At 43.6% G+C, this 15,318-nt stretch overlaps 1 protein-coding gene across 4 annotated transcripts in view; it reads left to right on the top strand.

Moving 5' to 3' along the window:
- Nucleotides 1-15,318, top strand: part of RAB11FIP4 (RAB11 family interacting protein 4) — a 125,205-nt gene that overhangs the window by 102,729 nt on the left and 7,158 nt on the right. For 2 of the 4 annotated variants that reach the window (XM_042032344.1, XM_042032348.1), the window contains 11 exons: nucleotides 2,218-2,441; nucleotides 5,715-5,906; nucleotides 7,424-7,558; nucleotides 8,971-9,006; nucleotides 9,916-10,015; nucleotides 10,425-10,528; nucleotides 11,080-11,220; nucleotides 11,756-11,837; nucleotides 12,099-12,236; nucleotides 12,707-12,865; nucleotides 13,210-13,353. In XM_042032344.1, coding sequence (XP_041888278.1) covers nucleotides 2,218-2,441; nucleotides 5,715-5,906; nucleotides 7,424-7,558; nucleotides 8,971-9,006; nucleotides 9,916-10,015; nucleotides 10,425-10,528; nucleotides 11,080-11,220; nucleotides 11,756-11,837; nucleotides 12,099-12,236; nucleotides 12,707-12,865; nucleotides 13,210-13,353 — 1,455 coding nt within the window. The remainder of the gene's footprint in view (nucleotides 1-2,217; nucleotides 2,442-5,714; nucleotides 5,907-7,423; nucleotides 7,559-8,970; nucleotides 9,007-9,915; nucleotides 10,016-10,424; nucleotides 10,529-11,079; nucleotides 11,221-11,755; nucleotides 11,838-12,098; nucleotides 12,237-12,706; nucleotides 12,866-13,209; nucleotides 13,354-15,318) is intronic. The other 2 variants (XM_042032347.1, XM_042032346.1) reach the window with 2 other exon arrangements.

Below are 15,318 nucleotides of genomic sequence, written 5' to 3'. Positions count from 1 at the left end.
GCAGAGACTTCTCCAAGACCTCTGAAAAAACCGTGCTAATTGGGACCTTCAGGGATCCACTGTGTACTCCTTGCCCCTCTTTCCCTCCTTGATTAGACTTTTACCAGCTGGTGCAGTTCTGTAATAGCAGTTAGGCTTTATTGCATTAAGCTTGTTAAGAAAATGGGAGGTCTGTGCCTGTGGGGGGTCAGCATGGGGGAGGAAACTTCGGGGAAATGTTAGAGAAATAAACACTTCTGGGTAGTTCTGAAACATTGCAATTGCTCTTAATAAGCTTTGCTTTCTCAACACCTACTGAAAAGGTACTGCTTGTGCTATTTGTAGGTCCCAAGGTACTTTGCAAGGAGCAACAGTGGCGTTGTCCCTGCTTGCAAGGTGCAAGTCAGATGTGCTGAAGAACCTGGGGCTAAGGCAGGGCTGGGGCAGGTTCCAGGGCTGGTGTCTGACCTGCCAAACCACGGGCTCGCTGGGGTTGAGGGCTTGTGACTCAGAGCTATAAATTTGATTGCATGAGGCAGCATGGCTTCAATAAATACTACATGGCATAGACCAAGGATAAATCCTTTGGGACATCTCTCTAAGCAATACCTTGGGAAAGTTTCAGCCATAATAGAGCTGACACAGAACAGTGGGAAAAGGCTTTTTGAATAGTGCCAGGTGTCTCACTGACATTACTTGTAGATCTGGAAGACCTGTTGAAAGCTCAGCTAGAAAAGCATCCAGGTGTCTGCTCTGAGTGTGTACCTGGAGTTTCAAACATAGCAGACAATACGGTCCTTTTCGTTGCTGGGGTATTCATTAGTTAATGAGGTTTGAGCAGGTGAGCTTGTTTGGAATTTCTTCAACCTCCATATGCTAGAAGATTTCACAGTTATATAAATTGGTATTTCAGGAAAAAGGTGGATGGTGAGACCTGCATTTCTAATAGGAGTTTCTGCAAATCTTAAAAAGCTGCAGCTTCTGCCTGACTCTTTTCCTGTTGAAGTGGAAAAGACAATTTGTGTCATCAGCACAGAACATCACTGGTTCTGCAAAAGGGAGTTTGAGCCTCCTTGGCTCCAGCAGAGGAGTGTCCAGAGGCTGTGGGGATGGACTTGAAGCCACGCTGTGGCAAGTGGTGCCACTGGGCCAGTGTCCCAGCAAACACGCTCACCAGAAGGCCAGGTCATGGTGCCAGTGCCTTGGGATTCCTGGGTAGGATGGCAGTTGTGCCTAAACATGAGGTATATCCCTGAATGAAGTGCTCCATTCCTTGTGCCAGTGAACTCAGCTTTAAAAGCTTCACTTGCTAGCAGTAGCTCAATGGTCAGGCTGTCTGTGGAGCTTCCAGGTGAGCTTTGGAGTGGAGCTCTGAGTCAGGACTTGCTCTGGAGCTCTGAGTTATTTGTGTCATGCTGGATGGGAATTGTCAAAGCAGTGTTGTGTGGCTGCTTATCAAAGGACAGAGTAAAATCTTACCCTTTATTTTTTCAATTAAGAATTTTTATTTGTGCCTCAGGGACAAGCAAATAGAACCCAGCTTGTCTTGGCTATTCTTAGTATTCATGGGGCAGGAAGGGGAGGGAGAGGACAAACAGCAAGAGCAAAGAGTTGCAGTAATGAGAATGATGTCTTATTTTAGTTGATACTTAATCAAGACGTGGTTCCAGGAAGCAGGAACAGATGATTTTGCTTTTTTTTTCTTGCTCTCATAAATCTTTATCACCAAGACTTACCCTAAACAATTTAACACCTGCTAACTCTCTATTCACCTTAAAAATTTTTGTCCATCCTCAAAGACAAAGTAAACTGCTAGGCTTATCTGTTTTGCTTTTGCTTAATCTGTAATATTAATCAAAGGACTAACTCTCGGTGACTAACGTATTATCATCTCTCAAAAGATGCTCATTTTGTTGTAAAACGTTGAGGATATTTATTACTTCAAGTGCATTTTGCTAGTGAATTAGGGTAAAACTGACTGCATTTTCTAGCTGGGTGTTGTGTCTTTCTCTCCTGTGAAGTCAGAAACAGTGCTTGAGCCCCTCTGGAAGGTAAAAGCTACTTTATTGGCTTGCAGGAACTGGCTTTGTAAAGCAGGTCAGCTTTTTGTTTTATGGCTTTTATTCAGTACTACTCTTGCTTACCAGGGGATCCAGAGAGTGTCTTACTGCTTCTCCTGTATCTGCTGAACTGCCTTAAGGGGTGATCTGAATTGACTCCCGATTTTCCTTGTGCCAGGGCGGTGAAATCCAGGACTGTGCCTACTTGGACAGCGAAAGCGCCTACAGTGAGTCAGAGCTGTTTCCTGATGAGGACGTGATGACTCTGGCACAGCAGGAGGTTCACCATGAGTCTGACATGGACAGTGCCATCGAGAGTGCCCAGAGCTCGGAGGCCTCGGATGTCTGTCGGAGCGAGGACAAGGACGGGGTGCTCAGTGGCCTCTTCCTGCCCGGTGACAAGTGAGTGGTGCTTTTGCTTCATGGCAGCTCTGCTTCCAAAGCGTCTGCTAGGGAGGAAGGAGCCTTTATGTGGCTAATCCCTACTGAGGGAGGCTGAGGATGGCTGATGGATTTAGAAACTTAACATCCATTTACAACATAAGGGGGATGGATGTCCAGGTCCTCTAAGTGACTTAGATAGTCTCACTCCTGGCTCTTTCTGGCACATTCTGTGAGCACTCACAGGACTTGAATGTTGTGTGTTGAAGTGTTGGGTCTCTCCAGAACAATCGCTGCATTAGCATCTCCCAGAACTTAGGTTCTTCTCTGTTGCTGTAAGTTTTATAGGCTGGAATTAAAACAAATACTTCCTGCAAAGCAGTTCAGTATGGGGAATGCTGCTGTAGTATTTTGTACATCTAGTTAGCTGATGTTGTGGGCTCTGCTGATTTGCTTTGTAACTTCATGTACCAAGTTAATTCTTTGTGTTTCTAATTTTCCATAACCTTTATTGTGCAACAGTAAATTGTGTTTAACACGGGGTGTCCTGGCATGTTCATGTGCAATCATAGTTTGCTGTTAACACCAGTGTCTCTGTAACCCTAACTTGACTTTTCCCAGGTGTGTACCTGTTGTGCTGGTTAAAGATGACTGGGGGGGAAAAGGACCCAACCTGGTTTAATCCTGCTTTGAACTGAATTAATGCAATACCACAGGACAGAGCTCAGCTGGGCTTGCTTTGTAAGCCTCTGCCTTGTCTTCCCTATTTTTGGCCTGTCATCTTGATTTGTGCCTCTTGAGCTTTGTTCATTGCTAAGGCAGCCTTCCTTCTCTCTCTTGGGCCTCCTCGGATGCTCCCTGTGCTGCCTCATTCCTGCCCTCCTCCTGAATTTCTCAGCTGAGTTCTGGCCATCTCCCATTTGCCCAAGCAACCTCAGAGACTTTGTCGAGATAATTACAGTTTCCATCAGCTCTCTATAAAACTTGTTTCCTTTGCTTGCCATTCTCCAGAGCCCCATCCTTGTGGTGACTGACTTTTTCCCATGCTGTGTTTGAAATGTTTTTCCTCCCAGCTGTGCCAGTCAGGCTCTTGTGAAGGGGGTGGGCAAGGCACTGTGCCTCCTGTACCCTCCTTCCAGGGCAGGCATGAACTACCAAGTGCTACTGTGCTACTACTGATAGACCTTGGTTCATTCTCGGAGACCTCCTCAGCTTTGGTAAATCTGTGGGGGAAAAACTTGAGAAGCTCCATGCTTTTGTGTTAAAAGAGGCAATAGAGAGATTTACTTTGCTGCCTATTGAAGAAGCAGGTGGGTTGTGTATCAGGTGTGTCAGCCCTCTGAAATCCTGCTCTGAAGACCAGGAGATTACCTTTAAAAACAAACAAAAAAAACCCCAAACAAACAAAAAAGCACTAAACACTTGAAAGTTCCCTTCAGAAAGTGTGAGAATGAGGAAAATTGGTTGCTTTTAGCAACTCCTTTGCAAATGACTACGCAATTCTTAGACCTCCAATCCTGGTGGAAGTGTTACAAGGAGCTTCCTCCCAAACTGATTCGGTGTAACTACAATTGAGATACAAACAGCAGTAGAATTGTAAGATCTTCCAAAAACTTACCAATACACAGTATGTCCGTGACACAGGAGCACTTTATGAATAAATGTTAGTGTGATATGTTGAGCTTCTCACTAATCCCTTGGCCAAGGAGCCTTGTTAGGTAAGTTTGATCTGTTTCTAGTATGAGTATTCCTATCTTCATCCTTCAGTAGTATGCCTGGCTTGACTTGCCCTAATTTCTGTTAATGTGAGTTAGATAAATGAGTTGCAGGTTATAAATGGATCTCATCAAAACAGGGGAGACAAAAGAGCATACATCTGAAATGTTGGCAGGCTTCCTCTGCTACTAACTGCTTTTGGAGGGAAGCGATATGCAAATGATGCTTGCACCATCCACCAAAGGAACACTGGTGCTTCTCTTGTTTACAGCTCACAAGTGGAGTATTACAGAAAGAGGACTTTCTCTGTAGAGATGTTGAGAGGCTTGAGGTAGACTCAGAAGAAATGTAGGAGGAAATAGTGTTGAGCTCTATGAGTGTGGAGAACAATGTCACCTGGGAGCTACTGTCCTGTGGCTCAGCTGCTGGAGATACAAGCACTGTGCACTGAAGCAAAGGGAGAGAAAAACTTAACCCGATCTGCATAAAGTGCCAGCAGATTCCATCAGTGCCTTGTCTGTACTGCAGAGGCCTTGGACTCTGCTGTAGAGGGAACAGTTGGGCAATGCCAGGGCCTCACAACTGAAGCATCTATTTCAGGTCTTCCAGGTGTGTTTTCCGTAGGGAGAAGTTTGTTTGTAAGAACTTGTATGTGAATTTACTGGCTTGTCTGTTTGAATGCCTCACCAAGGTGGGAGCTGAGCAAACCTGCATAAAACACCTGCACTCTGCAGGTGCACTGCACAGGGCATTCTGGACTCTGGGCAGGTGAATCTTGTGCACCCTTTGCAGCCACCTTGCTCTGTTTTATTAGATTTGATGTGCGCAAAACTTTCTGCCAGCTGCTTTTCTGTGCTGCCTGACTCTGCTGATCTGTTTACCTATGTGCCCTCTTTCTCTGAAGTCACAGGGTCTTGCCATTCCTTACCCATTTGACATCATTTTAGGTACTTTCTGGTAGTTAAACAGCATTTTCTTGTGCTTCATATCTCCTCTGAAAGACAGAATTTGTCCTGATGGAAGGAAGGGCAGGAACCCAGCCTCCACTAGGTCATGTCAGTAGCTTTAGTGACTCTGTGGTATGTGGTGAGCTGAGGTTTCTTTCTGACCACACAGAGGAGAGTGGCTGGAACTCCTGGGGTGTGGGACAGGCTGTATTTGGATTACTGGGAAACTCTCTGATTGTGGAATAGAGTGACAACCTCTCTTACACATGTTCCTCTCACTATCCCATGCATTTCGGAGCTGTCTGCATGGTTCCTGAATTCAGAGCAGAAATCCCTATGTGGTCTTCACGTGGAAATGGTGGCTGAGGATCATCAAGGTGCTCTTTAAAGCAAAATGGTTGGTGTTGATCCAAACTTGTCACACAGGTACCTTGTTCATAAATTTTCATGCTCTTGTCTCTCAAGGCACTCTGTCAGCTGCACATCAGGTACATTTAGCACTTCAGGGGTTTAGCACAAAGTAAGTGGGTTACAACTTCAAAGAGGGGACAGCCTGTGAAGGTGGAAGGTTCCATGTGAGGTGAGGTGATATCCAAGTCGGCCTTCGAGATGTTTTGACCTCTTGTTTCAGGTCAAGTCCTCACAACCCTTCTGCAGCATCTGACCTCTCCACTTACTCCACCGCCTCCCTGATCAGTAACGAAGAACAGTTTGAAGACTATGGGGAAGGAGATGATGTGGATTTTACTCCCAGTAGCCCATGCCCTGATGATGAGACCAGAACCAACACCTACTCTGACCTTGGCTCATCTGTATCTTCCAGGTTGCTCCTTATTCATTAACAAACAATTTTTCATTTTTATTCTTCTCTGACAATACCAGAGTTTACACTGGTTAGACAGACTCACCTTAAAAGCAAAATGTTATCAGTTCATTTCCTGCCCTCTAATTGACAGACTGCATTTAATAATAAGAGCTATAGCAAATATGTTTCTGATAATCTCTGTTGGGTTCTGTTGAAATAACTGGGCTGTTTTGCTTGTAGATGCTTTGTTCTACTGCAGACAATAATTTCACAGTTCAGGGTGAAGGGATCTGCTGCAATGGAAACCAGCTTAGCATTATGTACCCACCCTGATGCAGGGAAGACTTAGAAAAGAGCTCTTTCCCTTTAGTGTTCTGATACTACAAATCCTTAGCACTAATCTGTGAGGGGAACTGCTGCATATTTTCAGGGCATTATTTGAAACAAGCATCCTATTGACTTGGAGTGTCTTGGAAAACATAAGCAAGTAGCTGCTGTCTGTTAGGAGCTAGAAATGCCACAGCAGTGCACTTGCTTTCCGCATGTGACCTCAGTCTCTGCAGCTCTTACGTCCTGTGGCCAAGGCAGGTCCAGATTTTACTGTCCTTCCCAAAGCAAGGGAATGGGTGAGCAGGGCTGGGAAGAGCTGAGCATGAAGATTCTCTAGGATTTGTCTCCTTGGATCAATAGCACATGGAGGTCTTGTGCTTCATTGCTAACACAGGACAAGCTCACTGCATCCTTCTGTTCCGTATGCGACCCCCACATGCTTGCCTCTGTTTCCATCACTTCTGCAATCCAGCCTGGCCACCTCTGTCATGCATGCAGAGCCAGACCCCTCTCCACTGCCCCTTCATGATGATGGCTTGTGTCTTTCATCCCCTCTTTCCTCAGGTTTATGCAGCCCTTTCCATTCTCACTCCTGGGGCTCAGTGCACTTCATGCCATGATTGCTCTCTTTTATTTGAGTTTATTTTCTCTTTATCATGCCAAGAGATACTGTTATCTCTTCTTTAGACCTGTGTCCACTTCTCCCTTCTTCCTCATCCCAGGGTTGCTTTCATCCTGCCATCTGAGGGGGTTCATGTGACTTCTTACCAGACCACTCTGTTTTTCATCTTCCTGCCTTTCTCTTGGAGAAGAGACTCTTGAGATTGCATGCCAGGCTCTAGTGGGAAGATGGGCAAGATGAGAGGGGGACACAGCTGAGGTGGCACATACTCATGTAGCTGCCTTTGCTACGTGCATCACAGTGGACCCCATGTACCTTTTGCTGTTCTTCAGTTCACTCAGACTGATTCTTTCCACTGACACCCAGAAACATCCACATCCTCTGGAAGTCCTCAGCTCAGACAGATGGACTTGCCCTAAGACTAGCACTGGCCATCATCAGCTCTGAGGTAGATGAGCTGTGGTTAGAGATGGTTCTTCAAGTCCCTCATCTGTGATTCTGACACATAGACACACAATCATGAGGAAAGCCTGTTGGGGGTTGGTTACTACAGCCAGTAACATCTCTCCTTTCCTGCAAACAGTGCTGGCCAAACCCCCCGAAAAATGAGACATGTTTATAACAGCGAGTTACTGGATGTTTACTGCTCACAGTGCTGCAAAAAGATAAATCTTCTCAACGATTTGGAAGCCAGGCTGAAAAACTTGAAAGCAAACAGGTAAGCAGCCTATTGCACTGCTTTTGGCAATGCCCTCTTGACATGGGACTGGCTAATAGCAGGAGGAGAAGGAGAGCAAGCCCTCTCTGTTCCTGTATCCCATCATACATACGTGTTGCTCTTACACAACAGTAAGAAATTCAGGCTTGGATATCTAGCCCAAACCAAAATGCTGTTCTTCATCAGCTGTTAAATATTTTTCTGATTTAAGGTGCAGACATCATTACTAAATTCAAATATTTTAACCAATGAGCTCTTTGATTGCAGAGTGAGAGTGATATTTCAAGGAATTTTTCCCAGGAAGTGGGATCTGCTGTGCTGCTTAGTGCAGATCTTCAGTTAGCTACTGCTTTCTCCAGGTGGGAAGGAGGGATCTCCAGATCCTTGGCTAATGCACATAACCTTACATGCGCCTCTCCTAAAGCTACTGGTCAGCAGAGGTACTTGGCTCCTGTGGGATTTTTTTGTGATGTCAAGGGAACTTGGAAAAATGATTAATCCTATGGCAGAAGTTACTTTTGGAGTTCATTGCAATTTCAGCTTTTTCCTTAGGTTTCTCTCTCTGCCATTCCATTACTCCTAAGCTGTGCTGAGCACTTGGAAAGTGCTTCCAACAGTCACATAGAGTTTTTGAAGGGAATTATGTGGTGGGATTTTAGCTCCCCCTAGAAACTGGATGTGAATCCTGCCTGTTGGCGTAATCCTTGGGACAGAGCACACTGCTCCTCTTGATGCACAGCAGTGTAGAACTTGTCATGAACAATGTTCCTGCCCTAGCAAGGAGTCTGCCAACATCCAGACCGTGACCAGCCAGGGCTTTGGGAAGTTTCTGAGGGAGGCTGGATATGCCTGACCAAGAGCTGTGTCTGTGCACACAGGGATGTGACATCCTCATACTGAGAGATGCAGCAGGATATTTTGATCTGGTTCCAGTGCTGTTGTCTGCAGCAAGGGGTCTTCATTTAGATAGCACCTGTCTCTGGCTGCACAAGGGAGCTGTAAAAATGGAAAGACCTCAGTTCCTGTGCTGAACTTGCAAGCATTATGGGGAAGGATAAACTAACTGTTCATTAAATCATCTAAAAACTGAGAATCCAGAATAAATGTCCATCACTAACTTGGTGTTCCTTTGTGGTGTTTCTAATGTTAGTTTTGCTCTGATTTACACTGACAAATCTCTGCTAAATATAACAGTATTTGCAAATTGACTTATTAATGATCACAGTAATTTGTGGCTTCACTCATCTTTGCGTTCTTAGTAACTGCAGCTTTTGATTCAGTTGTTAAAGAATATTGTTCACAGAATCATCTTTTGATTTCGCTAAAAAAGTCAGTATTATATTTCATTGTGCAATTAAAATTGAATCAAATAAGTATTTAATTCCTATATAATTCCTTCTATATTCATGTAGCCCTAACAGGAAAATATCGAGCACAGCTTTTGGCAGGTAAGAGTCTTCAAGTTTTCTGTGAATATTTGTGGAATCAGCTGTAACAATACCATAAGTGGGAGTGGGGGATGAAAGTAGGAATAATTTTAGAAAAATGAAAATGTGCCAAGATAAGTTTTTAAGGGAAGGGGCCTGTGTTTTGGTATGGATGTTGCGGAATATAGAAGCTCCTGCTAGTCTTGGAGCCGGCCCCTGAACTGGAAAGAGTTCTGTTAAAAATACAGATAGTTTTTGCTTCCTTGTTTCCAAATGTATTCCTTTATACCGCTATTCCATCAGTCCAGTTACTGCTTCTTTAACCCTCATAATGTGGGCCTTGCTGCTGTTGCCAAAATGTGAAGGACAGGGAGAGCACCCCTTTAAAAAGGACATACAAAATTGTCATCTTCCTTTGACTGAGTGAACCAGCCCTGTGCTGGGGAGGGCTGTAAGGTTCAAGGACATTTTAGATAATCTCCAGTGTTACATATTCTGACACTATTGTGCAGTGGGAACTGCTTGAGATTTCTTTTTTTCTGTTTTTTTTTTAAAGTTCTTACTGTATGAAATTTTCTAGCTTAAATGTACCAACCAATGGGCAATGGTGACCTTATTTTAAATTTCTAATAAGGCAAATACAATTCAGTGCATAGTGTGAATAAGACTTAAGTATTTTTTAAACTATGTTAATGCTGGTGGCAGTTCTATCAAAAGTAACAAAGAACTCACTCCCTAGAATTAATGTCATTGACTGTGCTCAGTATGACTTCATTTAGCTACCAGTCTCTTGTAAGACTTGTGCTTAAAGAGTTGTAATTGTCACTGAAATGATTGCACAGATTTTACCATCAGATGTTCAAAGTCTGAAGCCAGACTCTTTGTCCTCCCTCCTCATCAAGCAAAATAATTATCCTTCTGATCTTTCAGACAACTCTTCCACAACAGTAACTTCAGCAGCAGTAATGGCAGCACAGAAGACTTGTTCAGAGACAGTATAGACTCCTGTGATAATGATATCACTGAAAAGGTGAGAATATCTGTGCCCTGTGAGTAATGTACCCAACCAAATCCTGCTGGAGCCCTGCATCAGGGGATGAAGATCTTGCTCAGAATTACCTATGATCTGAAGTAACTTATTCAAAATGTCCTTGATGTTCCATTACTATTACAACTTTGCTTGGCAGTAATGCAAGAAGTGTACAAGCACAGATCTAGGCGTTGTGTTAGGACTTCTTTTTGGTGTATTTGTAGTGATCACCTTCAAGGAATGTGCAGGGTCTGGGGGAACTCAGAACTGTGGAGCTTAGTTTCTCTGCTGGCTTTGCAGCAAAATATGCCCCCTTTTAAAATGGCAGAGTAGCTAAATGCCAGTTAGGAACAGTGAAGGGGTGTTTGACGAGAGATTCAAACTCAGTTTTTTCCGCTTGCCCTTCCAGGTAACTTACCTAGAGAAGAAGGTGACAGAACTGGAGAACGATAGCCTGACAAATGGTGACCTGAAGAGCAAACTGAAACAAGAGAACACACAGCTGGTTCACAGGTAACAAAGCACAGAGCCAGGTCTCTTCACCATGTCAGAGCAAAGCTAGAGCACAGTTGTGGGGAAGGAATATCTCTGCCTGTAGATTATGACCAAGTTTTCTTCCTTAATGCTGGCAGGTGAAATAAGGCTTCATCTGAGAAGTCCAGGTGGAATAGGGCTGCCTTGCTGAATTTTCAGGAAAAAGAGGCCTCCAAACAAGTGTCTGTTTGGATATCTCCAAACAAGAGATGTTAATGACTTGTACTGAGAAAACTCTTCTGCTGTAAGAGAGATTACCCCTGGTGGTTGGGGTTTTTTTTCTTGCATGTAGCAAGAGCAGAAGGCTGTGTCTTAGTCCCAGCTTTTTGAGACTGAAAGAATAGCTTAACCAATAGTACTTAATTCTATGTTTATTAGTAAATATGAGAGATATTGGGAGAGGTTAAATGCCAAGAGAGATGGTGAATTAGAATGAAATAAAGGAGTGGGCAAGAAAGAGAGAGGCAATGTATTTGCACATGTATAAGTACTTCTGAAGCTGTTACTGAAATGAGATCTGATTTCCTTAGAGTTCATGAGCTAGAGGAACTACTGAAAGACCAAGAAACATCAGCAGAACAGACCCTGGAAGAAGAGATAAAGAGACATAGGGAAGCTTACAGCAAGTATGAAAAAGAGAAAGGCACCGAAATTGAACTTCTAAATACAAGGTAACAAACATCTTGGTGCCACCCTGAAGAGGGCACAAGGTCTTCTCTTCCTCACTTTTACTTTGCTTCTAAATGTAGGCTGTTCACCAGCAGACAGTGCACAGATGGTGGCAGGTTGGCAGCTCTGTAGAGTAGCTCTGCAGTCACATGTCTAATGCCCAAAAGCTTGGAGGATGCTTTACAGTAATGCTTTAATCCACGTAGCCCATGTAGACAGCTTAGCTGGATATTTGGCATCGATTCAAGGAGGGAATTGTTCTAGCAAACACTTGTGCCTGCGTTTGTTTTCTCCAGTTTTTTTTTTTTTTTCAGATACCTGCTGTTAGGAGCACAAGAATCTGAGGGTCAGTGGAGTATTCTGGGCCCTAAAAACAAACTAGCAAAGGACTCGTGTTAAAAAGTGCTATGATTAGAAAGATTTTCCCTGTTTGGTCTTTCTATCAAGTGCAAGCAAGATGGCTTTTTAGAGCACCCTGTTTTGCATGTCTGGAGTCTTGAAGAGGTATTTGCTGTAAGATTTTTGTTATTAACACAGGGTTCAGCAACTGGAAGAAGAAAATGGTGATCTGAAAAGCACTGTCACACGGCTGAAATCCCAAACGGAGAGATTAGATGAGGTAACAAAACTCCTGAGTCCTTGAGCAATTTAACAGCAGTTTATGTAAAATCAAACTCTTACAGTTCTTGGCCCAGCTTCTTAAATTTTCCTTCCTTGAAGAAGATTATTAATGGAATTTGAACATTGGTCACCTTTAGAGGCAGGAATGTCCTGAGACACAAGCCAGTTTATGACCAGCTGTGTCTATAGGGTCACACTGTGAACCTGAGGGTGTCCCCTGCACTTGGCAGCCTGTTCTGAAGTTCCCCGTTTGTTCCAGGAGAGGCAGCGCATGTCAGATAGGTTGGAAGACACAAGTCTGCGACTGAAGGATGAGATGGATTTGTACAAGAGGATGATGGACAAGCTGCGGCAGAACAGGCTGGAATTCAACAAGGAGAGGGAAGCCACACAGGAGGTAAGTGTGAAGAGGGATGTAAGACCAGGCAGTCACATCTCACCTGATGAGATGCCTAGCTGAGAAAGAACGGGCAGACAGAATGAACACTGAGAGCACCACATCCAGTGAAGCTATTGCTGGATTGTGGTTCTGTGGGAAGGGTGCCCACAGAGCAATGAATGCTCCAAGAATACTTAATAAGTGGCAATCCCTGACCCAAAGGGTTTATAACTCTTTGAGAAGCATGTGCCCTAACATTTCCTATACTCTGTTTGCAAGGGAAATTATGCTTCTCAGGCATGAAGTTTAGCAGTCAGAACCATTGCCAGCTCTAGAGCAGTTTAGGAGACCTGTGCTTCCAAAGGAGGGTTAGAGGCTGTGTTGTAGGACTGTGGCCTCAGCCAGGCTCGGGGAGTGCTTTTACCTGAGTACAGAGCAGGCTGTTTGCAGGGAGGGCTGCACAGATAGGGCCTGTTTGCTGCCCACAGCTCATCGAAGACCTGCGGAAGGAACTGGAGCACTTGCAGCTGTACAAGCTGGAATGTGAACGTCCTGGACGTGGGAGAAGCTCTTCCTCCAGCCTGAGTGAATTCAATGCCAAAACCAGAGAGGTGGAAATGGAGCATGAAATAAAACGGCTGAAGCAGGTGAGCAGGGAAGGGCCTCTCGATCTGCATCAAACGTAGAGGAATGCCTTGAAAAATGCCAATAACAGCAAGCCCAAGCACTCTGCCTTCAGATTTTGTCTCCCCCTTCTCACAAGCACAAGAGCCATGTTGCATCTGTGCAGAACTTCTTTGCAGTGGTGATGTAAATTATGCCACAGGAAAACTCAGGCAGGGAGGCCTTGTCACTGGAGGCAAGAGTTGCTGTCAGCTTGAAGCCTTGCTGTATGTCATCCCAGCTACCTGTGGTGTTAAAATATCATTTATTTTTTAATGAAACCTTGTAGGAAGAACTTAAAAAGCAATGTCTTTTCATCCTTAAACAGGAGAATCAGAAACTTCGTGACCAAAATGATGATCTTAATGGACAGATTCTGAGTCTTAGTCTTTATGAAGCTAAAAACCTCTTTGCAACTCAAACAAAAGCCCAGTCATTGGCTGCTGAAATCGATTCTGCATCGAGAGATGAGGTAATGTGCTTTTCTAGTCAGGTACTACATCCAAAAATATGCAATTTTCAATGTAATTAACTGTCAAGGTTGAACTGTCTGAAGTTGACAAATGAACAACAGAAAATTGTGCTTTGCTAGGAGTTCAAGGGTGTTAGAAGATTGTCTTAAATCTAACACTGTTTTGGTATCCTTATATTATAACTCTCCCATTTTTCTCTCCAAAAAATTGGAGTTATTAGAATCTCAGTGAACTGTTTTACAGTTCTAACATCTTGTGTCTTGCAGAGTAATGTGATAGTATGACATTAATTTCATACAAAAATGGCCATTGCTAGTTACTTTAATTTTTACTTTCTGTTCTAGATTTAGTTCTAAGTTACTTCAGTAACAAGCTCTCACTTAGATATATATTTGAGCTATATATTCCCTGTAGCAGAGCTGAGTTCTTGGCGAAAGTAACTTGTGTGCAAATAATAACTTGGTAATGCTTTGAAAGATATTTTGGGAGACCCATTTGTGTGTGAGCTGAGTCCAGCTGGTGTAGCTTCCTTTGAGCTCCAGGACAGATTGTGAGATCAGGCCAATGGATACATGAGAGCTCCCAGGGAAGAAGACAGGTTAGTGTTGAAGGAGATAAAAGGAGTTGTTTGTCCTTGATGCTCTATCTCTTCCAGACAGAACTTCCCATTCCTTCATCAAGAAAAGTCCTGAGACAGAAAAGTCCTTTTTATCCACTCTGTACTGGACTGACCTGTCAGCCTTAGCTCTTGGGCAGGCCCTTGAAGTGAAGGCCCTTGAATTACACTTGAGAACTTAATTTCTTGCTGAACCAGAGCACTGTGAAGACAGGCTGTTTAATTGTTGGTCTCTAAGTAGGTAAAAGCAAACTGCCTTTTGCTGTTGCCAAGAAAAATCTAACTTTCTCCCTCTCAATCTCGTGGCTCTGGCTCATGCAAGGAATATCCAGCACTCCCCCTTTAAAGGAGGCAAGTGCCTGAAAGCTGTGGCCCAGACTTAGTAAAACCTCACTGACACTGAGCCATGCCGTAAATCAAATCTCTCCTGATGGGAGAGGGTGTTTTAAAAGTCCTTGCAATGGAGGCTTTCCTGGAGTTTCACTGCTGCTAGATAGCGGTTTATTAAGTCTTACCAGAGAAACAGAGTCACTAGCGTGACCCAGGCATAACACAGAGCAGAGAATGCAGGAGAAAAGTCTAATTATCAAGATTTACACAGCCTTTTAAAGATAATTTAACCAATGGTTACTAAAAATGTGTATTATTTTCACTTTCCTACCAATTATTCAGTAACATGGCCAGGAACTGCGGAATTTTTTGTCCAATCATCCCAAATTACTTTTACTGCAGAATATGGAGTAGTAGAAGAAGAAGAAGGTTTGGAGAACAACAACAATCCTCCATTTTGATGTTTTTTGCTCTTACCTATTTACTACAAAGAGAAGCCTAAAACCTCTAAATTTTTCACCCTGTGACAATCTTACATAGTAGTCTATCACCTAATTCACACCATTGTATTTTCTAGTTCTTGTCTGATCATAGGCAGTTTTTCCAAGGTTGAAGGTCAAAACAGTGTTGTTCAGGGGGGTAAAAACCCTTCAAAACAGTCAGAGAAATATTCTCGGCCCTCTGGGTTCCTACACCTCCCAGACCTGCACAAACTGTTCCCATTGTGCCATTTTTCGTGTGTGATCAAAACAAAGGTAAGAATCTGAAGATTCGAGGTGGGACTTCTGTGAAGTCTTATGAAAATGGACAGGCAAATGACATGAGCTTTAGGAGGACATGGGGCTCTGATGCTCCTTGGCAGTTTTGTCAGATTGGCATTAAACATTCAGAGATAAAAAGCAAAGCAGTCTTCATCTTTGGAGAGGTTGAGGCGCCTTTTATAGCCCAAAAATGTGGTGAAACACATCTATTTAATATAGAACATAGAATAGCAAGGGAGTTGTTCTTGTGGAGTATG

This window comes from Corvus kubaryi, unplaced genomic scaffold (assembly GCF_017639235.1).
Source record: "Corvus kubaryi isolate FWS band 111438036 unplaced genomic scaffold, C.kubaryi_AGA036_p1.0 37353, whole genome shotgun sequence".
NCBI classification, from domain to species: Eukaryota; Metazoa; Chordata; class Aves; order Passeriformes; family Corvidae; genus Corvus; species Corvus kubaryi.
This window is presented reverse-complemented; position numbering and strand designations above follow the sequence as displayed.